This window comes from Schistosoma haematobium, chromosome ZW, assembly GCF_000699445.3.
Source record: "Schistosoma haematobium chromosome ZW, whole genome shotgun sequence".
NCBI classification, from domain to species: Eukaryota; Metazoa; Platyhelminthes; class Trematoda; order Strigeidida; family Schistosomatidae; genus Schistosoma; species Schistosoma haematobium.
The window spans coordinates 62195689-62218265 of record NC_067195.1 but is presented as its reverse complement, the minus strand read 5'-3'; the positions used below and the strand labels follow the sequence as shown (position 1 = coordinate 62218265).

Here is a 22577-nt window from a genome sequence, read left to right as displayed (position 1 = left end):
GTCATTCTGAGTCGTTTGAGGCTTTTCTTTGACTGAAAAACCTCGGTAGTAGATTTCGTAATTTCTAAGATACGATCGGCAGATGCAGCCAGCTCATCTAAGGCGTTGTTCTGAAACGAGACCAGAACCGCTTGCACCTGTTGCAACATGTCCGTCGCAGAACCATGCTGCAGGTCTATGTTATTAAATAGTTGGTCTAACCTTTCTCGATCGGTTAGGTCTTCTCGTTTAAGAATGGAACGCTTTAAGGTTTCGTACGGGTCAGAAACATCACTAGTAAACATACTAGATGTTACGTACCTGTTGAATCCCCGCGGTAGTGCCTTGACTACTGCGAGGAACTGTGCACGTGTGTCACTCACGCCGTGCTCGTGGAAGTCGGCTTCTGCGTAGCGAAACCAGGCTTCGATATTGTCGGGCCGGAAGGGCATGAGTTGGAACGAGGGTGGGGACATGGTCTTAATCTTAAATACCTTAGGAGTCTGTCCGATCATAGGTGAAAATTAAGTACGAGAATATTAGGGAAAAATATATAGATATCCTGAGACACGGGGAAAAATATCACAATGTATAAAAAATTAAAATAAAGCAATGACATTTACCATCCCAAAATGGGACAGACTCACAGTTTACGATTTGCTGTACCAGATCACGTCGGTCTCACCAATGAAGATGGCACAGGTATTCAGTGTTTGGCAACGCTTTTACCAGCAACACCTTCTATTATAGCTCGTACCCATCAAGAGAAATCAAAAGACAGAGTCGAGGAGATCAGAAGTTGTATTCGACGATTGCCAATATATCGAAATTTTCTGATCTAGTCTGGCTAGCGATTGCGGTAGATGTTGAGCACGGCGTTCCCACACGTGATCTGGTGTGGATGCATGACCGAGAACCTTCAGCTAGGTGAGTCCACTAAAACTAATCTGGTCAGCATCCAATGTCGAAAACTTACAGAGCTATTTATTTTGGGGATTTATTTACCGCTACAATGTCTTCATATCCAGTGTTGTCCGTTCCAACTCTGGCATTTAAATCTCCCATCAGAATGGTCAGGTCCTTTGTTAGGCACTTCTCGATGATTGACTGCAGCCTATTGTAGAATTGATCTTTAGCGTCTTCATTGTAGTCGTTGGTAGGCGCGTAACATTGGATGATGTCTATTGAAATCCCCTCTTTCTTTGTTTTGAAGGAGGCTTTGTTGATCCTTGGATCATGAGATTCCCATCCTATAAATGCCTTTTGTGCTCGTTTGGACAGCATCAATGCAAATCCTTGTGTATGTGGTGCATTTTCTTCTTCATGGCCGGAGTATAACAGAAGCTTTCCTGAATCTAGTCGTTGTTGTCCAACTTGCGTCCAATGTGTTTCACTGATCCAAAGCACCTCCAGGTTGTATCTACTCATTTCTGCAGCGATTTGGAAGGCTCTTCCGGTATTCCACATTGTACGAACATTCCATGTACCTAAATAAATGGTCGCTCTGGTTGTCAGAAGGGGAATCGGCCTCGTAACTTCCGAAGGAACTCGGCTTTCATCATGAGGCGTCATAGTTCTTCTAAATGAAGACCTTCTGAGTCCCAGAGCAGAGTTTAAAAGGTTTGAATAATTTTTTCTGTTTAGCGTTTCTTTAGCGAGTAAGTTTTCTACGGGATGAGGTCGCTAACCCCATGCCCAACCCTCCTCCTTTATCCGGGCTTGGGACCGGCAGTAGCCCCCAGAGGGACTCCAGGCGGAGTTCTACAACAGGAATACGCTGGTTTGTATCCGATGATGAATAGCTCAATCAGTTTGAGGGCTCAACTTCATCTCAAATTACTAAATGTTTTCCCATTAGAATGTAGACGCCTCAAAAGTGCCCTTCCAGTGAGTTGCAGCCACCTAAACACTCCTGAGCACTATTAAATGCATAATTAAGCACAGTCCTAACACAAAACTAAGAGGCAACACCCAGAAATTCGAATCACATAATAGCAGAATGGATGGTAGGAACACCTTTTGTTCCTTATGAGTATTCACATTCTGAAATTCGCTGCCGGCTAAGGTGGTCCAAGCGACTTCCCAGGTGTCTTTAGGTGGAAATTTCACATATTTTTGAGAACTCAAGACTAAATTAGATTTCAACATAATTTACAAATATTCCTCTCTTTATCGTTATATATGTGCGTAAGTTCTACCTGGAGACATCGGTGATCTACTGCTACTAGATATCGAAGCCCGTCAACTCAAAGCTTCTCCTATTCCGCTCAGAACCATTCAGAAGCCAGAGAGCGTTCTTTAAGAGTCGCGCTACTTGGATGCTAGTCACACTTCGAAAGCCTGTATTCCTGTTTCTGTGGCATTTTGCGTTCTTTATTTCCATCAACAGGGTAAAATTACGATATTATTAATTATGTACACCTTTAACTGATAAAAGCTGTAAATAAATGTTCTTTTCGCTGTCATAAAATGAAAACGATTGTGGAAGTAAAAACACTGCAAATAATTACCACTCACGACGAAGATTGTACCAAAGCGCGTAATTGTAGAAAGTTATCGCACAGTGAGAGAAACGGAGTGACCCGGAGTTTCTTTGACCGCGAATTTTAAGCTTCGGGCTACCAATATCAACAATTCCTTTGGGAAATTTCGGGTGAATTCTGGAAAGAATCCCACACCTGAGTAAATCTAAGGTTACATTTTTACAAAAAATTCTCAATGGGACTGCCCCCGAACTTATCCTTGGTCACTAAGTTAGGATTAGAGCTTGAAAATTAAAATGACCATTCGACATACATGTTTTAGTCTGTCAATTCGCCTGCTAGACTTAACAAATCTTAGTCAGAGATGAAGCATATAGTTCTCGTGGTCAGATCGTGAGTCCCATGCTCCTGGAAACCAGTACATAATATACTTGTTCTCTCCACATTAACAATAGTTCTATGGAAATTAATGAACTAAATCTAAGGAGTAATATAAATACACAAGTTAGCGATTAGCAGCTTCCCAACTGAACATTAATGTAGGATCGTCAAAATCATTCTGTGAACATTAAGAGTTGAAACGTTCAGTGTTTTCAGTATTTCGGGAATGCTAGATTAAATATTGTACCAAAGAACATTAGTAGAGGGGTCATTTTTAAATTTAGAATTATCGTTTCTCGTTTCCCCTTAATCCAGTTTATAGTTCGATTGGACTAGTTTATTTGCACTATACTAATGTTACGCAAACCTTTGCTGAAATAGTGAATGGTACTTTCCTTGGAGAAAATATGCTAAACGTAAGTGTATGATATAGTGTTAACTGAATCCACTTCCAGTTGTCTCTTTGGATTCAGTTGAATAGTAAGACTAAAGGGCTGTGTTTTATTGTTATTATTTGATTTTATTTCTTCAGTTTTATCACTGCACTATCACACCATATTCTATCAATTGTTTTCGTGAACAGTAGTTAAAGAGCACTTGTATTCGTAAATGACATGCAGATAGTGTCAGTGTAAAGCAAAAACTAGGAATTTCTTGAGGATTTTAGGTCTCGGTAGTTTTATGTGCCTACTTTTCATGGCTTCAAGATCTGCCCTTTATGTGTTCACTATTTTCACAAGACGTTAACAATTCCGGACACCGCAATTAAAAGAACAAGATTTTCTGGAGCAAGTTACAGTAGTTTTGGATATATATTACCATGGAGTTCAGTTATCGCCGGGAAATCCAATAATAAAAAGGAAAAACAGCCAAAAATATGATGCATTTTTAATTGTATACAACTATGAAATCTGAAGGGGTAATTTACGAAAATGTGTATGTGTTTACACTAAGTACTGGCTGCCTCCGAATGCCCTGGTGCTGTTTTCTCTTTTGAAATGCTCTCACATGATCACGTGCATACAACCACTGCGAGGGAAGTCCTACTCACTGCCTTCTCGCGGCTGAGGTGTTAATGAAACTAAGAAGACAAAAGGCGAATGTTCAGCGCCTTAACCGGGTTGGTGGATATGGAGAATCTACCTAGGGGAGTTGTAAAACCCTGATTCCAAACCACATTGGCTACAGGATCCTGAGGGACTGCATCTCCTGACGTCACTCCATTACCTTGTGGGTCAGGCTTTTAGGTCGGAGGCTCTGGGTGTAGCTCCCCCAAAACACCACCTGCTCCGACTTGGGCACACAGACAGTATCCCAGCCCTCACACAAATCGAGTGATTTATGTGGCGCATATCTGTTCGATGCTTCCGTGTACCAATGTGTTTAAATAAATGAAGTACTGGCTGCAACCGATGTATCTTGTCCCACAGGAACCCGTTTTTAAACCTAGAGGGAATAGTTCACGAACTGGTCAGCCGAAGTTTAGCTGGGGAAAGATTCTTGTAATTGTTCTAAACCAACAGTTCTTAGACAAATCTGTTGTTTAATCAAAATTTACCCAAAGCGCTTCCTAGTTGTAAAACACTTGACTCAAATTGGTTGCATATTTTCGATGGTCCATGTAGGCTAAATAATAAATTCGAGAATACAAAGGGATAGTAGTACTGCCATGAATTAGACCATCACTGTCAGGTTGCTTTGTATACAGACTGATGAATCCTCATATTGATACGATGGCCAAACCCTTTGAATTTCGCATTATCTTAATTATCCGTTTTTTGTGGAGATTCTTTGTCTCTAAACAGAAAATCACAGTATACTTCGTGGCGAAAACTCCAAGTTTAATAAGTAGTGATAAAAGACACTGGTTTTAAACTTGTAATCCTCTCTAATACCTGGGGGGGGGTTGGAAAGTTCATAATACCTCCACTAATACTGAATCTTTTATATCCCAAAATTACAAATGTTGGTTAAGAAATCTGTCATAGTGTAATACTGTCCAGTGTGTTACGTTCGTCATTCTAGATGCTGTATCCTTACATATTTTGCTTTAATGTTTGAACTCCATAAATCAATTACACACTAATTTTCACAATATATTTTTTAGGCTACTTATGCTGTCAGTCACAATCGCATATAAACTTCTTGTGAAGACTTGTAATGATTGACAGAAAATGTGTTAACTTTTGCTATAAATATCTCGATAAAGTTGTGCGTCTTTGCCAACAACCAAAGTTGAGCTTGAAAGCCAGTCCACCTTATATTTTGGATACGATTCCGGATATATATGAAAAGTTACAAAGAATAATTGCAAATTACGAAGAAAATTATGATGTACTCTCTGAAATAGAATACTTCCAAATATATATTTCGACCTTGATTGAGAAATCCAAGCAAACTATTAGTCTTTTCAAAAATTCCAAAGAGAAAATTTTCGATATCAACTCAGATGCACGGTTTCGTCTGATTAAGTTGTCGCTAGTATATTCACATCTGCTAAACGATTTGGAAGCCCTCTTCCCACATGATACTTTCGACTCTAAGGGTTTCCGTATAACGAAACCTGATGCAGCTCGATGGTGGTTGAGCAATTTTGGGGATAGTGTAGTTGTTTCTTGGCAATTATTCAAAGATTCGTTAATTCAAACATTCAGGATAGACTCTGATACTCAACTGTTGGCTCTCCAAACGACTATAGACATAACTTGTAATGACTATGTATCCATTTTTGAGTTCGATGTATTTACTAGATTGTTCCAACCGTGGAACAATATACTGGAAACCTGGAAAGCATTAGCCATCCTCCATCCCGGTTACATGGCGTTCATGACGTATGATCAAGTTAAAGGTGTTCTTAAACGCTACTGCTTTTACCCTGGTCCAGGAACATACATTTTTCGATTATCATGTACTAAACTGGGTCAGTGGGCTATCGGATATATTACACAGGAACTAAAAATCGTACAAACTATAATACAAAATAAATCCCTGGCACAAGCGTTGGTTGATGGAGAAAGAGAGGGATTCTATTTATATCCAAACGGGAAACCCAGTCCTACCACATTGTTGTACTATTTAACAAATAATCTACTCCAAGTTCACTTACAAGTAACAAAGGAACAGTATCAGCTTTACTGTGAAATGGGTTCAACCTTCGAATTATGTAAGATTTGTGATGAAAATAATAAAGATACGCGACTCGAACCCTGTGGTCATTTGATTTGCAAAAATTGCTTACTTAATTGTCAATCCACAAGCAATGGTTTAACATGTCCGTTTTGCCGCCTGGTAATAAAAGGGACTGAAGATATTATCGTTGATCCTTACAAACCATCAAGCGACTCTGGTAAACTAAGTTTTCATCCCAGCGAGCCTGTCGTAATTTATGATCAAACAGCATCCCTTCATGAGATAGCTGACAAGCCTTCAGGATTGGCTTCGTGTTCTGTCAGTGCCTTGTGTAACAGAAAAAGTCTCACACCAGACCCTCTATCTGCGGGGCCACCACCTATACCGCCAAGGAACTTTTATCTGACATCTACCATAGATAATACCGTAAATTACAACAACGAACTTCTAGCTAGTTGTCACACTTCTTCGACAAACTACGGACTCGAGATTTCCACACATCCTGATTCTCATGAAAACATCCGATTCGCAAATCCCGACTCATCTGTTAAAAATGATACACTCTTACGCTCGCTCAGTGAGCGTAATGAAGATAGATGCTTATGCTCTCAAGGGAGCAACTCTCTGTTTCCAGCACAAGTTATGCCCCGGATAGATACTGGGAGTTTAGATCATACAATGGATTTAAATTACGCTCAGTTAGATTTAAACAAGTCAGATTCTGATGATGAATTGGAGGTTGGTTTAGCCTTTGATGAAAAAGACGACATACGAGACCAGCAAGATGATATCAAGCCATCTGCGCAACATAACATAAGTGCAAACCCAGATCTCATTTGTGAATCGTTATCGAATGATAAGAACCACAAGGACTGCTCTTCAGATAATTTGTCTAACAAGAATACGATCCCCCCCGGTATGTCACATTGTGATCTCATCAAATGCCAAACAAGATCTGTGGATGAAAATGTGAGAGAATTAATTAGTTTGCACCCTGAAATGACTGAAGCAACAGCCACGCTATTACTCACTTTAACGGAAAACCGTCTACATATTTCATATGAAATATGGAAGCACTTTATGCCTCGTGTTTAGAGAGACGTGTAAGCACTCATTTTCAGTAATATAAATAATGCTATTTTGCTCAGAGATAATTTATTAGGCTTAATGTTACAATTATTTTATACCTTCTTATTTTTGATTTTACTTATGTTGGTAATAATTATTGTCCTGCAGAGTTCGACTAGATTTTAGGTAGGGTCACCAAATTTTCGTGCTTTCAAGTTAGTACTGATAACAATGACTACCTAAACTTTTTCTATATCGTGTAATTTTTCCTAAAATCTCATTTTAACAACGAATGAATGTATGGTATTCTACTGATAGTGTAAAATATACTCGGCTTGACTTTCAAATTTGTCTTTTTATCCCAAAGAACATAGTGCAAATAAAATCCTTCCATGTGATTAAATCTGATTAGATATGAGGGCGTCATCGAGAATTATCCAGATTTTCCAATTATTTTAAGGGTCTACACTGATTAGAAAAGTAAATTAGTACTAACAACTAGCTGGAGACGTACGTCCAATAGTATTTCCTGTCAACTGCTTCCAAACACCTAACACATCAACATAACGCACGTGATATCGAATCATTTACACTAGTGGCCATACTGCGACTTGATCGGTAGAATTCGATCAACACGATAGGACTGAACACATGTGACGATGACCACTATTCAGTGACCAATCGATTGTGTGTTTGAAAATCTAACGTAATTGCTAATCCCGAATGCCCTGGTACGGCCGAGAGTGGGGAGAGTCCGCTCTCCCTCTCGAAATACTCTCACAAGGCCGCGCGTATACAGCCTCTGCCAGGGAAGTCCTACTCATTGCCTTCTCGTGGCGGGGGTGTTGTTTACGAAAATGAAATGACGAAAAGCGCATGTCCGGCGCTTTAACCGGATCCCAAACCAATGGTGCACATGGGCTCCAGTATCCTGCGGGAACAAATGGCGTACGAACCAATCGTTGGTCACCGGCTACCATGGAATTGCATCTCCTCACGATGCTCCACTGCCTTGTGGGTCAGACCTTTAGGTCAAAGGCTCGGGGAGTGGCCCCCTAAGATAACCACCTGCTTCGGTTTGGGCACCCGGGCAGTATCACAGCCCACACACAAATGATGAACTATGTCTATGGAAATTACTTTTCTCGCTTCGAAAAACAATCAATTGATTCAAATTATTATCATTACAATTATTGTCATTATTATTATTATTTTCCACATTATTCACCCTCTTTTATATTTATACAGCGGCTCGTCTTTGGTGGAAATTCGACTGTATCTAAACGTTCTCGAGTCACTGTCCGGTTGAAAATTGTATGTTACATCCGAATATGAGTACTGAAGCAGTTTTTCTGAAACCACGTGCACCATTCAAACTGGCTGCCTTCAACGTTCGCACACTTATGCAGGTCGGACAACAGATAGGGCTGGCTATGTCTTTGGAAAGTCTTCATTATCGATGTCTGCTGTCTATCCGAGACCCGTATTCAAGACTCTGGTGAAGTACTACAAATTCGCTCTACATCTGTCACTTCGAAAAGCTTGTTTTACGTGCGCTTATCCGGGGACCCTGTGGCATCTTCGTCTGGTCTTGCTGGCGTTGGTGTCGCACTAAGCGCTAGAGCTGAGGCAGCACTAGTCGATTAGATCCCCATTAACAGTCGGTTATGTGCTGTTAGATTAGAAAGTTCCATCAAAGTGAGAAGGAATCGACGTGAGAAACGATGTCTTTTCGTCATCTCCGCCTATGCCCCGACAGATTGCAGCCCGGATGCAATCAAGGTTGAGTTTTACCACCAGTTATCTGTTCTTCTCCAGAAAGTGCGTTCGACAGATATTGTAGTACTAGCCGGAGACTTGAATGATCAGGTCGGGCGTCTAGGCACAGAAGAGAGTCGTTTAGGTGGCCGATGGGGACTCGTTGGTCGCAGGTCAGATAACGGGGACCGTCTACTGCAACTTTGCACAGACCACAACCCGTTTCTGGCTAGCACTAACTTTCGGCACAATCATCACCGATGTGCCACCTGGCGTCCTCCCTCTGCATCTCAAGCCTGGACTCAGATTGATCACATCGCGATCAGCTACCGCTGGCGTGGTTGTGTACAAGACTGCCGCTCCTTTTGGAGTACCTATCTGGACTCTGACCAAGCCTTGGTCTGTGCCAATCTTGCCTTACTTTTCAGTGGACAACGAAGTGACCGCCATCAACGGATTGATATTAGCAAGCTGGTTGCAACTTCTGTTGCAAGTAAGAATCGAACTGAGCTAGCCTCTAGGCTAGCTACCACTCCACCGAAAAGTATAGATGAACACTGGTTGCAATTGCATGACGCCATGAAAATGGCGGGTACAGTCAGTTGTGGGTTCGCGAAACGTCCCGCTTATAAGCACTGGGTTTCTGCAGGTTCCTTACAACTCATTAAAGCCCATCGGTCTACTCCGGGTGACCGTGAGTTTGACCATAAACGAAGGATGTTACGTAAGGAAATTGGGCAAAGCTTGCGTAAGGACCGAGAAGCCTGGTGGTCGATGCGTGCTAATGAGCTGGAAGCAGCAGCTGCATCTGGTAACTACCGGAAGCTCTTCCAGCTCATCCGAGCCACTGGCAGCAAGAAGTCTGGTGTGAGTGAAACAATCTGCGAGGGCGATGGGATGCCAGTCACTAACATCCATCGACGTCTTGGACGAAGGGCAGTTCAACTGGCCTGCTGCTCCGGCAACATCAGTCAGACTGTCCTGCCCTCCATGGCCGGTGACGACTAATCCACCAAACGAGAAGGAAGTCCGCAAGGAACTCCAACTCTTGAAGCGTTACAAATCACCTGGCCCAGATGACTTACCTCCAGCTCTTTTTAAAGATGGTGGTGAATTTCCGACAAAGGAACTGACGACATTGTTTACAAAGGTCTGGGAGCTAGAGAGTGTACCAACGTCATGGAATGAGTCGATAGTTGTCCCTATCTTTAAAAAGGGTTCACATCGTTCCTGTAACAACTATCGGGGGATAAGTCTACTTCCGATTGCGTCCAAGCTATTGGCTTCCGTCATACTTCGTAGGTTGTTCAAAACCCGAGAAAGATTGACTCGCGAGGAGCAGGCTGGGTTTCGTTGTGGTCGAGGATGTATTGATCATATCTTCACCCTCCGCCAAGTGTTAGAACACCGCCATACTTATCAAAGGCCAACAATCGTAGTGTTTCTTGCCTTCGATTCGTTGGACAGGACTGTTCTCTGGGATTGTCTATTGAAGAAGGGTGTGCCTGAGAAGTTTATTAACATCCTAAAAGCCCTATATACAAACACCTCAGGCAGAGTGAGGGCATACAACCACCTCTCTCCATTGTTCCATTCGAGCAGTGGGGTTAGGCAGGGTTGCCCAATCTCACCATTCCTCTTCAACTTTGCCATCGATGACATTCTGAAAACAGCTCTGATGAATGTAAGTAATGGTGGTGTGGATCTGTTGCCTGGAGAAAGACTTCTCGACGATATTATCTTACTGTGCGATAATGCCCAAGCCATGCAATCCGCACTTAATCAGTGTCCGTAGGTATGGTATGTGCTTTGCACCTTCGAAGTGCAAAGTACTTCTACAAGACTGGCAGGATTCCAATCCTGTACTCACCCTAGATGGTGAGCAGATAGACGTAGTCGAGAAGTTCGTGTATCTGGGTAACTGCATAAGTGCTGGTGGGGGTGTGAGTCATGAGATCAATGCACGAATAGTGAAAGCCAGAGCGGCTTATGCCAATCTGGGCCACCTTTGGCGCCTTCGTGATGTTAGTCTGGCTGTAAAAGGTCGGGTCTACGACGCGTCGGTGAGAGCAGTTTTGCTCTATGCTTGTGAAACCTGGCCTCTCCGAGTTGAGGACGTTAGACGACTCTCTGTGTTCGATCATCGCTGTCTCCGAAGGAGTGCTGACATCCAGCGGCAACACCATGTCAGTAATGCAGAGGTTCGGCATCGTGTGTTCGGGCACAGAGATGATAATTCAATTGGTGTCACCATCTTGAAACACCGACTTCGGTGGCTTGGACATGTTCTACGAATGTCTTCCCAGAGAATTCCACGTCGTGCATTATTTGCCGACTCTGGGACTGGTTGGAAGAAGCGGAGAGGTGGTCAGTGCATGACATGGTGTCGTGGTATGAAAGAAAGCTGCAAAGGGTTGGCTAGCGTTGGTCCTTCAGGACTCCCTGGCTGGGGTCCGAGAGATGGTGCAACACAGTGGCTAGAGACGTTATCAGATATGGCTCAGAATAGAAGCCAGTGGCGATCCTGCTGTAACCTTCTTTTACTTTCTTCATAAAAAGTGGTTGTGTCTCCCTTACCTGAAAGATTTCTTCTGATTGTACCTCGTTACCACCACACTACCTTACACCAATCTCTTCGTTATTGTTCTCTTTTTTTTGCGCTCCTTAGCTTTTTTTTCTATTTCTCTTCGAATTCTCATTGTTTTGTGTGGCGCATATATATTGGCGCTCTCTTGTACCAATATTCATGTGTTCAAATAAATAAATGAATAGAAACTAGGGTTTTCGAAATCAAGTAAACAAGTGACACAAAAGATTCGTATTATGTATTACCATCTAATTATCTTTGTTTTTATAGGGATTAGTATGAACTGCTTTTTCGTACACTGGTAATGCAGTATTTTTCCAGTAGGTAAATCCTCTAATCAGGTTTTTGTTTCTTTCAGCTAAACATTCGCGAAAATGAATTAATTTTTCTGACCCAACAGATAAAAAACGGCTAGCTTCATAAGTATATTGGACTGTAGAATTACGGGGTGGTTTCAACAAGTCGCACATTTGATCAGCTAATTGTTCGCCAGTTTCGAAAAATAAGCCATATTTATTATCCTCCATCAATTCACTGAGTGTTGTATAACCTAGCGCCAGGACAGGGACGTTCACACCAAGTAAGTCAACTACCTAAACATATACAATAAAAAAATACCCATACGAAATGTGTTCAAGGATGTTAGGTTAAAATAATTGGTGGTTAGTAATAAGTGAAAATCTACATGGGTATATATATTGAAAAGTTGAATCTTAATAATAAAGCTTTTGGATTCTATATTTGGTCATTCTAGGTTTTTGGAACTAGAATTAAAATAAAATAACTATACCTCTAGAGTGTACTTCTGTTCTTTATACTCACGTAAAAACTTGTGTGAACACACGATTGGACTAGTTTATGGTATAGCTATCTGGTAAGCGTTCTTTAGGAAACTAAGAGCCTTTTCAACTTCAAAATAACAAAATGACGGTATTGTCCCGAAATGCAACCATACAGAGCTTCGTCTGTAAATACAGATATAGGTTTACTTATCTGTTTCTCCGTTTAAAAATTATTTTGGCAATAACCCCACTTCGTGGTTACATATTACGTAAGGTGACATTTTAAGATTACACATACTACTTCTTTGTAATATCTGAAAATACTTCAAACTCACTTTCATGGGTAAATCCAGTCCCGAGGAACTTCGATGTATGCTAAGTCCTAAGTCAGCACATCCAAGAAAAACGGGATAATCTGACCACTCAAGCCACAACATAATGACTTCCACATGTTTCCACTTTTGTTCTTTTATTAATTTTGCATAGTAGCTTTGTAATGGACCACGACCTAAAGCAAGGGAAGTAAAATAACATGACAATAGTTGTGTCACATTCAGATAGAAACTCTAAATCACCTCTGTGGTACTTTAGACTGAGTGACTTAAATAAAGCAATGTACTTGTAATATCCCAATGATTAGAAAAAAAAATTTTCTGACATTTTGCGACTCAGTGTAAGCCACTTTTTCATAGGATAAATAACCAAATCAAAATTAATCCAAGTTTAAATAGTACAAAGGAACAACACAAGAGGGGGGAAATTTTGTGCCACCAATAATCAATTTGTTGAATGCACAGAGGTTCACAAATCTCTCCCATTTCCGTTTCTCTCTCCCAGTTCATGTCGTCTAATGATATCTTCATATCCGGTGTTGTCCATTCCCACTTTGGCGTTTAGATCCCCCATTAGGATGGTGAGGGCCTTTCTTGGGCACTTCGCTATGATTGATTGCAGCCTCTAATAGACCTGATCTTTTTTGTCGTCGTTGTTATCATTGTTGGGTGCATAACGTTGGATAACATTGATTGTGATCCCCTCTTTCTTTGTTTTGAATGATGCTTTGGTGATTCTGGATCCGTGAGATTCTCATCCTACTTCGGATAGTATTAGAGAAACTCCGTGTGTGTGAAGCATTTTTCTCTTCTTGACCGAAGTACAGAAGCATCTCTCCCGTATCGAGCTTTTGCTGTCCAACTTGGGTCCAATAGGTTTCTTTGATTCCGAGTACTTCCAAGCTGTATCTCAGCATTTCCTCTCGGTCTCTCACATTGTCTGAACGTTCCATGTACCTATAAAAATTGTTGCTCTGGTTGTTAGAAGGGGCATCGGCCTCGTGACTTCCAAAGAATCTCGACTTCCATCCTGAGGCGTCATAATTTTTCCTTCAATTCCCAGAGCAGAGTTTAAATGGTTTAATTTGTTTAATCTGGTTGGCATTTTTCTACCAAAATTTTTCCTACGGCATGGGGTTGCCAACCACATGACCAACCCTCATCCTTTACCCGGGCTTGGGACCGGCAGTAAATAGGAGAGCTCTAGGCGGAGAATCAATTAGACGATTTGGACTTCGCAGATGATCTAGCCCTTCTATCCCATGCATACGAACAAATGCAGATAAAGACAGCCAGTGTAGGAGCAGTCTCCGCATCAGTAGGCCTCAACATACACAAGGGGACAACCAAGGTCCTCAAATACAACAAGGAGAACACCAACCCAATCACATTTGACGGCGAAACTCTGGAAGATGTAGAATCCTTCACATACCTGGGAAGCATCATCGATGAACAAGGAGGTTCAGATGCAGACGTGAGGGTGAGGATTGGCAAAGCAAGGGCCTCATTCTTACAATTGAAGAACATATGGAACTCAAAACAACTTTCAACCAATATCAAAGTGAGAATCTTCAATACGAACATCAAGGCAGTTCTACTGTATGGAGTTGAAACTTGGAGAACTACAACAACCATCATCAAGAAGGTGCAAGTATTTATAAATAGCTGTCTACGCAGGATACTCAACATTCACTGGTCGGATGCCATCAGTAACAGCGTACTCTGGAAGAGGACAAACCAGCTGAAGAGGAAGTTAGGAAAAGACGATGGAATTGGATAGGACATACATTATGGAAATAATCAAAATGCATCACGAAGCAAGCACTAACATGGAATCCTGAAAGGAAACGGAGAAGAGGAAGACCGAAGAACACACTGCGTCGGGAATTGGCAGCAGACCTGAGAGCGACGAATAGCAACTAGAAAGAACTGGAAAGGACTGCTCAGGACAGGGTTGGATTGCGAGTGGCTTATGCTCCTCCACGAGGAGTAACAGGCGTAAATTGTAATTGTTACAACGCAAGAATATTATGTGCACGCAAATATATTATTTTATTTATAACAATCTACTCAGTGCTCAATTTATTCGAAATTATCAAGTCAAACCTTGGTAACGATACCTATAAGTGACTTGAAATTATCTGAGATCTTAAACAACACTCGAAGTAATCAAGAAGTGTTTTGAAATCTGTTGTACAGACTAAGTAAGATTACAGATCCTTTGGACATAAATATTTAGGAGCACCTTTCTGATAAGTGGCATGAAAGGAAACCTAAAATACTGCTATTATTTAGATAGATTTTTAGAGTTTGATGCGACACTTAAAGCCCTGTTTTTTCGTTGCAAATTTGGATAGGTTTAGGGGAGTAAAGGCAATATGCCTTCTTGTCATTAACTACATACATGTAATGAAGATGGGATGCAGATAACACAACATTAGGTAGAATGCACCTAAGACGAGAGTGGAAGGGGCGAAGCCATTAGAAAATAAGAAAAGTTTATGTGTGAACGATTGATCTATGATGATACCATAGCTAATTTGACAAATATGGATCTTATAGATAAAACCAGCCACACTACGAGAACAATAAGTCAGAACAGGTTAAAAATGTCTAAGACAACAAGACTGAACACAGTTTAGCGTAAAACTATACCTGTTACAGCAAACACAATACTGGGTAAACCTGAATCTGGTTTTTCAGCTGCCTTGTCGTAGATTCCCAGTGCTTTAATTGCCAACGTGAAGTCATCATCAGGTGTCCAGCTGCAACTACTAACAACCAATGCTGGGCGATCTGGGCGCCAATGGGGCTCATTGTTCTTGGTATTAGTCGGTAGAGCAGTTATCTCAGTAAAGCGTGTGAATCGACATGAATCTAGTTTGTTTCTAAACGCTGAGTATTGATCGCTGAGTCTAAAAATTTAATAAGCCCGAGTTGAGAAAATTGTCAAGAAACACTAGGGAAATATCGAAACTAACTTTCCGGAAATAATTAGCTAATATAGTCGGTGCTTTATCAGTACAATAATGACTTTTTCGACTTCACATTCGTAAATATACACTAACTCACTTTTGTAACCACTAGTGATAAACAGCAAGTCAACAATACGAACAAGTAATAATTTCTTGTTATCAATCTTATGTGATGAAATCTGAGCCTTGGTTCGTGACGGAGTGAGGTTCACTCCTACGAAGTGGCTTTAATACAGTCAGTCAACTTCAACTTGGGACCGGACACATATATGCATCGGTCCAAGTTACCATACCTCATTAACACAACAAGATGGACACCAGATTCATAAAAGTAGTTAATTCGACGGTGGTTATATATGAAAGAAAAATTGCGATAAGGATATAGTACAGGAAGAAAGGATTAGTTTGTAGAGAGATATGGAGACAGAGTGTATACACCAACGCCATTGTGATCGATTCTGAGCCATGTCACCAAGAGTCTCCAAACATTGGTCACGATAGTCACGCGAACCCCAACCAAGTAGTCTGCATCTACCAACATAGCTCAGGCCAGAAGTTAGTGACTTCAAGGACTGATGCCACGCTTTGGTTTGGCCGCCCCTAACTTTCTTCCAACCATCTCCAACACCGGTTAGCATTGCACGTCGTGGTAATCGGTGTTCAGACATACGTAACGTGGCCCAACCATCTCAGACAATGAAGATCCACAACCTCATTAGCTGATTCACCATCATTCCCTAATGCCCTGCGTCTAACATCACTATTACTTACCCGGTGATCCTAGCAGATGCGAGCAATATTTCTGAGACATCTGTCATCAAATACTAGTAACTTACGAGTATCTTCTACTCTTAATGGCCAGGTTTCGCAGTCATAAAGTAGGACAGAACAAACTGCCACGCAGTATACTCGTCCTTTTGTTGATAGACGGATATCTCGCATTCGCCATGGGTGACGTAAGTCGGCAAAAGCTAAACGAGCTTTATGAATCCACGCACAGATTTGGTCAGACACCAACCCATTAGAGCTGATCAGACTTCCAAGATAAGTGAAGTTGTCAACGCTTTCGACTACTTCACTCCCTATCCTTAGTTCAGGTGTTGACGCAGACCAGTTCTGAAGCAGCAGCTTGCATTTAGAGGGTGAGAAGCGCATTCCAAACATTCTGGCATTGTTGCTTAGTGCTACCAGAAGACTGCATTTTATCAGCATTTTCACCAAACAAGACTATGTCGTCTGCGTATTCTAAGTCAATAAGTGCACCTCCTGAAAGGAGATCAACATTCGAGAATTCAGTCGATGAGAATGTTATTTCCATCAGTAGGTCTATGATGAAGTTAAAAATGGAGAAAGTGGACAGCCTTGACGGACACCACTTGAGGTTGCAAAAGCAGATAACAGTTCGCCATAGGCTCTCACTCGACTAGTAGTGTTTGAGTAAAGAGCCTTCATAAGGTTTATGTACTTCTGAGGTACGCCTTTCAATGACAGATACTACCACAGAATCTCGCGGTCTACCGGGTCAAATGCTGCTTTTAAGTCAAGAAAGACCACGATTGTCGGACGCCGATAAGCATGCCTGTGTTCTAAGATCTGACGAATGGTGAATATGTGATTGGTGCATCCATGATCAGGTATGAAGCCAGCCTGATTTTCTCGTGTTTGCAGTCCACAAGTCTTCGTAAGGCGTCCGATAATTGTTGAGGCTAGTATTTTAGATACTATATTAGTTAAACCAACCCCTCTATAGTTGTCACAGGATGAATTTGATCCCTTCTTATATATTGGGACAATAAGCGATTGCAACCAGTCAGATGGGATGTCTAACTCCCAGATCTTAGCTAAAATATTAGTAAACCTAATGGCTGAAATCGGACCACCACACTTAAAGACCTCTGAAGTCAATCCATCTGGACCAGCTGCTCTTCGTCGTTTCAGATTAGCTATAGCTTTTTGATATTCAATCAGAGTTCAGAGGCCTACTTCAATGTTCCATTCAGGGTGTCTCATTTATTTATTTGACCATAAATATAGGTACAATGGAACACCAGATATATATGCATCACACAAAAGTTTCCACCATAGGCGAGCTGCTGTATAAGTTGAAAAATAAGGATACACAAAGTGGGAATAAAAGAGTATATCAGTGGCGTAGTATATAATAAAAATAAAAATTTTATCAAGTGGATATGAGTTGTCTGGATTTTAATTGGAACAAGAGCAGTATTTCTAGTATTGTAATTTCATTTTATTTGTGTGTGGGCTGTGATACTGCCCGGGTGCCCAGACCGAAGCAGGTGGTTTTCTTATGGGGCCACACCCTGAGCCTTTGACCTAAAGGTTTGACCCACAAGGCAGTTGAGCATCGTGAGGAGATGCAGTCCCATGGTAGCCGGTGACCAACAATTGGTTCATACGCCATTTGTTCCCTCAGGAAACTGGAGCCCATGTGCACCAACGGTTTGCAATCAGGGTTTCCCAACTCCCCTAGGTGGACTCACCGTGTCCACCGGCCCGGTTAAAGCGCCGGACATTCGCTTTTCGTCCTCTCAATTTCGTAAACAACACCCCCGCTACGAGAAGGCAGTGGGTAGGACTTCCCTGGCAGAGGCTGTATACACGTGGCCGTGTGAGAACATTTCGAGAGGGAGGGCGGCCCCCCACTCTCGGCCGTACCAGGGCATTTGGGGGCTCCAGGGTGTTTGGGCATGGTGGGTAGCTGTAGACCAATGGAACTGCCCCTTTAAGTGCTCCGCCCATCATCCTAGACGTCTGGACTGAGAGCAGATAAGAGTGTCGTCTTTGTCAGCGATTGTCTCACTTACACTTGACTTCTAAATTCCGGTCTCTTCCATTAGTCAGTAAAGCTATTTTGTGTTACCTGCAGCCGCTGCTTTTTCATCTCTTGCTTTCGTTGCCTATTACTGCTCACGATCGTTCCGTAGACTTCTCGTTAACCTAGATTTGATTTGTTTTCGCTCAGCATTGTGTTTAGAGCCTGACGGGATAAGTTTACGAGAGTCTATCAATGAAATAAGTGTGACAGGAATTCACTGGTTTTTCGCAACCCTTTGATTCAAATCACTAGTAGATATCACTGCTGTTTCCACAGCTGATTATCTATCTTTCCAAGCAACATCTGGGTCATCCTCGTTCTCAGAGCTGCCTGAGTGTGACCTCAGTTGTTCCTGCGATGTGCTTTTGGTTCCCTCGTCACTGAGTTCAACTCTAATGGGTCTACTCGAGGTTTCCAGTTAATATGAGAAGCGGGGTTTTTAAAATTAGCAACCATATAATTCCGAAATAAAATTAAGTTTCAGAGAGTTAAGTTTATATCTTGATAACTAGTGAATAATGTAGCATTATTTTTACATATAGGACAAAAATAAATTTACGAAATAACCTCAATAAAACATTTGCCGAAAAAATGTTATTGATTACAGATTAATACTTAAAAACTACTAATTAACCGGAAAATAGACTACTGAATGATCTTACTTCAAGAACAGACAGTGGGCAACATCTACAGGTGTAGGTTTGAATTCTTCTGCATGACGATCATAATAAACAGTTGCTTCTATTGATTTCATTCCCATATCGTACTTTAAAGCTTTGGATACGCAAATGTTCGCAACACGATCGGACATTCTGGACATAAAGCGGCTTGCAAAGTCAACTTCCAATATGTAGTACAACCTACAAATATTAATATGGATATAAATGGAATAGGTTTGCTAACCGCGTGAATAAACTTCTTCTAGGCGCATTTAGCTCCACAAGAGTATAACCATAGTTGTGCCAGTCAATAACTAAATTCTTCCCCGTAATCTTGATAAACAACCATAAAATCAAAAAAGTTGGTACTGCAGGAGGATTCTGAACCAAAATTAAACGGCTACGGCAGTGTCTAGTAAGATGACAGAAGAGTGCTACAGCCGTAAAAATAAACTAAAGTTAACATGGTTAAAGGAAAATTAAACATACCTTGAGGATAAAAACCATAAACGAAGGGAAATGTAGAGCTTTGAAATTCGGACACATAGGTATACCCAGGACTTTCAATTTAAAATTCAACGGGTTTATTATTTCAGTTTTGTATCCTGATATAGTTACATCCCAACCATCACGAGCCAAAAACTGAGCTTGGGACAATATTCTTGGTGATCGTGAGAGATCACCAAGCACAATAACGTGAGCTGTTCGATTAGTGGTCATCAATTAATTCCCAAAAACCTAAAATAAAATAGTTGAAACATATGTATGTATATAAATCTTTACAACTAAACTTCAAACACCAAGATTGCTTTTGAATGCAACTCATCTACTAATTCGGGAGTCGAAAGCACATCATACAAACTACTTTATTTTCATAAAATGGTAACTAGAGTAGCATACCTACTTTTTCCTGACTTAGGGTTTTGGCTTATCGCTCGAACAAAATTTGTTAGCTGTAGAATTCCGTGAGTTTGGTTTTTCTAGATAGTGTCGTGTCACCATTTATCAAACTTTATAGAAATAGCTGCATTGTCATTTCTCAGCGATTCATGAAAGCAGTTGAAATAACAGACTACGAAAAAAACTTTCGATGAAAGCCATAAGTATATACATTGACCATTGTGGACAGAAACTGAGAAATGATAGGGGAATCACAATTCAAGGTGGGTTACATAAAACAACCACGCAGGATAGTATTTTGATATCTTCATAGCTATAAAAGCATGGTTTGATACAGGGATCACAGTTAGTCAGCCAATTACTATAAATCGTAATTCGTCAGAAAAACGAGGACATTATTCATGTATAGGCAGTGAAGTGTCACTGGGCCACATCCAAATCATCACTGAATATCGAGCAGTGCACCGGTCCTCGTTAAGGTCAACGACAACTAACACGCATCAGTTAATTGCACGCCATGAACTGGCCCATGTGGTGGCGGTCGCACTCGATTCCTTGTACCTATCCTTACTAATATATTTTTGTAATGACGTGATTCGGGCCGCACGGTCATCAAGATAGCAACAGTACTTAGATACGACGAATGTTAATCCACGTTAGGCGCTAACCGTAATGTGTTACTTTAACGTTAGTTGGCCCCCGACCATTCGACACACCATTTACGTTGGTGATCTACACTGGTGAGCAAGACTTCGAATAATGCAACCTATTATTATACTATTTATTACTGCATTCTACACTTATTCTTCTTCATTTCTATCGTCGCTTAAGTTCACCAGTTACCGTGAACATACGTTGATCTGCACTCCAAAGAGATTATTGACTGGATAGCTAGTTGTACAGCTAAAGAGATGAGAGGGAGAGCATGTCTATCATAAGGCAACTTGCTCTATCCTGGAAAATTTACTAACATGTCGATGGAGATAAATTGGCTACGGCAGATTACATACGGTCAGTACCAGACAGAAAAGATATCGAAAATATGCGACTATGACTTGAAACAGAGTTATGTAACAATTTCTTTCTCGCTGCAGTTGTACAACGAATATGACTATGAGCAGTTCTATAAGCGATTTTGTCTCTTTAGTAATTACTAAACGGATAAACAGAACATCGAAAACTTGTTGCTGTTTTGTAATGTGGAATCACTCTGATGTGACGTTTTAGTTTGCACAAGATGTATCATTTGCTTTGAAGTTATCTTCCCGGTCAAATTAACGTGGATGCTTTCTTCTAGGCTAAACCCATATGAAAGATTTGTCTTTACAATGTTTGAGTAGGGATCTGGCGGAACAGCAGTGATCATATTCTCATGGCAAAATTATGAGACCTAATCAATCTGATCACATTTTTTTTATTTAACCTTAAAAGGCTCATAAGGGCCGTCAAATCAGTAAGTACATGAACTCACTTTTAGTGGTGAAGATCGACGATAATTTACATCAACAAGTGAGATTGAAAGAACTTGATAGTTCGAACTGAAAGGTAGCAGGATTGTATTCAGAATGTGTTAGGACTACATAAAAAACCTAACACGTTGCGCAACCATTAACTCAGCCGCGTCTTATATGTTTAAACTTTTTCGGTTGAAACCGAGGACTGAATGTTATTTACGGTGTGTGCTTGGATTATAGACATTTAGGGGACATGATATACGAAAAGGGTAGATTCGCTCGTGGCAGTACAGATATTCAAAATAGACTAAGTCACATTTCCTAAGGTTGCGTAAAAATACAGATAACTGCTAAAACTTGAAGAAATACCGCCAAACAGCTTGACAGCTATGAACTTATCTCAATTTTTTCTTGCTACCTTGTGAAGTTATTTTGACTGAGGATTGATTGGATCAAGTCTCTCATCGCTTAAGTCACGTGAAATTTTAAACCAAAATAATATACACCAGTGTACATTGTGGTCTGTAAAGCTAAGTAAAGCCCAAAAATATTCAGAGTGGCTAACTTACCTAAACCTGTTACCCTTTGTGGAGGAGCATAGCCTACCCACCAATATTCTCCATACAACTCTGTTCTGAGTAATCCTCTTCAGTTGCTTCCAGTCGCTATTCCTCCTCACAATTTCTGCCTCCAATTCTTAGCTCAGTGTGTTCTTTGGACTTCCTCTTTTCGTTTCACTTCAGGGTTCCATGTTAATGCTTGCTTCATGGTGCAGTTTGATGATTTTCTAAATGTGTGTCTTATCCACGTCTAACGTTTTATTCTGATTTCCTCTTCAGCTGAAAGCTTGTCCGTTCTTTGCAACAGTAGGCTGCTGCTGATGTTAACCGACCAACGGACATTGAGTGTATTGCGTAGATAATTGTTTGTACATACTTGTACTTGTCTGATGATAGCTGTAGTAGTTTTCCAAGCTCCAGCTCCATGCAGCAGCTCGTATTGAAGATTCTGACTTCATTGTTTTGAGTTCCATATGTTCTCTAGCCGTGGGAATGAAGACCTTTCTTTGTCAATATTTACATTTACGTCTGCGTCGGGTCCTTCACGTTCATTGATGACTCTGTCCAGGTACGTAAACGTTTCCCTCTGTCCTAGAGCTTTACTATCATGTGTGGTTGGGTTAGTGTTCGCCATGTTGTATTTGAGGACCTTGCCTTTTCCCTTGTGTGTGTCGAGGCTTACTGATGCAGAGGC

At 41.1% G+C, this 22577-nt stretch overlaps 2 protein-coding genes across 2 annotated transcripts; one reads left to right on the top strand and one right to left on the bottom strand.

The window, feature by feature from the left end:
• The first annotated feature begins 2187 nt into the window (after nt 1-2187).
• MS3_00004097 (uncharacterized protein) lies at nt 2188-9336 on the top strand. Its single transcript, XM_012940110.3, has 2 exons — nt 2188-2369; nt 4951-9336. The coding sequence occupies exon 2, from the start codon at nt 5004-5006 to the stop codon at nt 7065-7067; it is 2064 nt and encodes a 687-aa protein (XP_012795564.1). The 5' UTR covers nt 2188-2369; nt 4951-5003; the 3' UTR covers nt 7068-9336.
• Nucleotides 9337-11072: 1736 nt separating this feature from the next.
• ALG1 (mannosyltransferase) lies at nt 11073-21645 on the bottom strand. Its single transcript, XM_051211985.1, has 7 exons — nt 21341-21645; nt 19459-19707; nt 19214-19422; nt 18973-19170; nt 15155-15414; nt 12503-12675; nt 11073-11978 (listed from the first exon to the last, which is right to left on the bottom strand). The coding sequence occupies exons 2-7, from the start codon at nt 19687-19689 to the stop codon at nt 11634-11636; spliced, it is 1416 nt and encodes a 471-aa protein (XP_051072116.1). The 5' UTR covers nt 19690-19707; nt 21341-21645; the 3' UTR covers nt 11073-11633.
• Between the last annotated feature and the right edge of the window lie 932 nt (nt 21646-22577).

Excerpts from the sequence above, each read along its gene's own strand:
- MS3_00004097 (XM_012940110.3), top strand. The coding sequence starts at position 5,004 with ATGATTGACAGAAAATGTGTTAACTTTTGCTATAAATATCTCGATAAA.
- ALG1 (XM_051211985.1), bottom strand. The coding sequence starts at position 19,689 with ATGACCACTAATCGAACAGCTCACGTTATTGTGCTTGGTGATCTCTCA. Across the intron at positions 15,415-18,972 it reads GCCCACTGTCTGTTCTTGAA|ACTCAGCGATCAATACTCAG; the intron begins GTAAGATCATTC and ends TTAAATTTTTAG. Across the intron at positions 12,676-15,154 it reads TATTGTGTTTGCTGTAACAG|GTCGTGGTCCATTACAAAGC; the intron begins GTATAGTTTTAC and ends CCCTTGCTTTAG.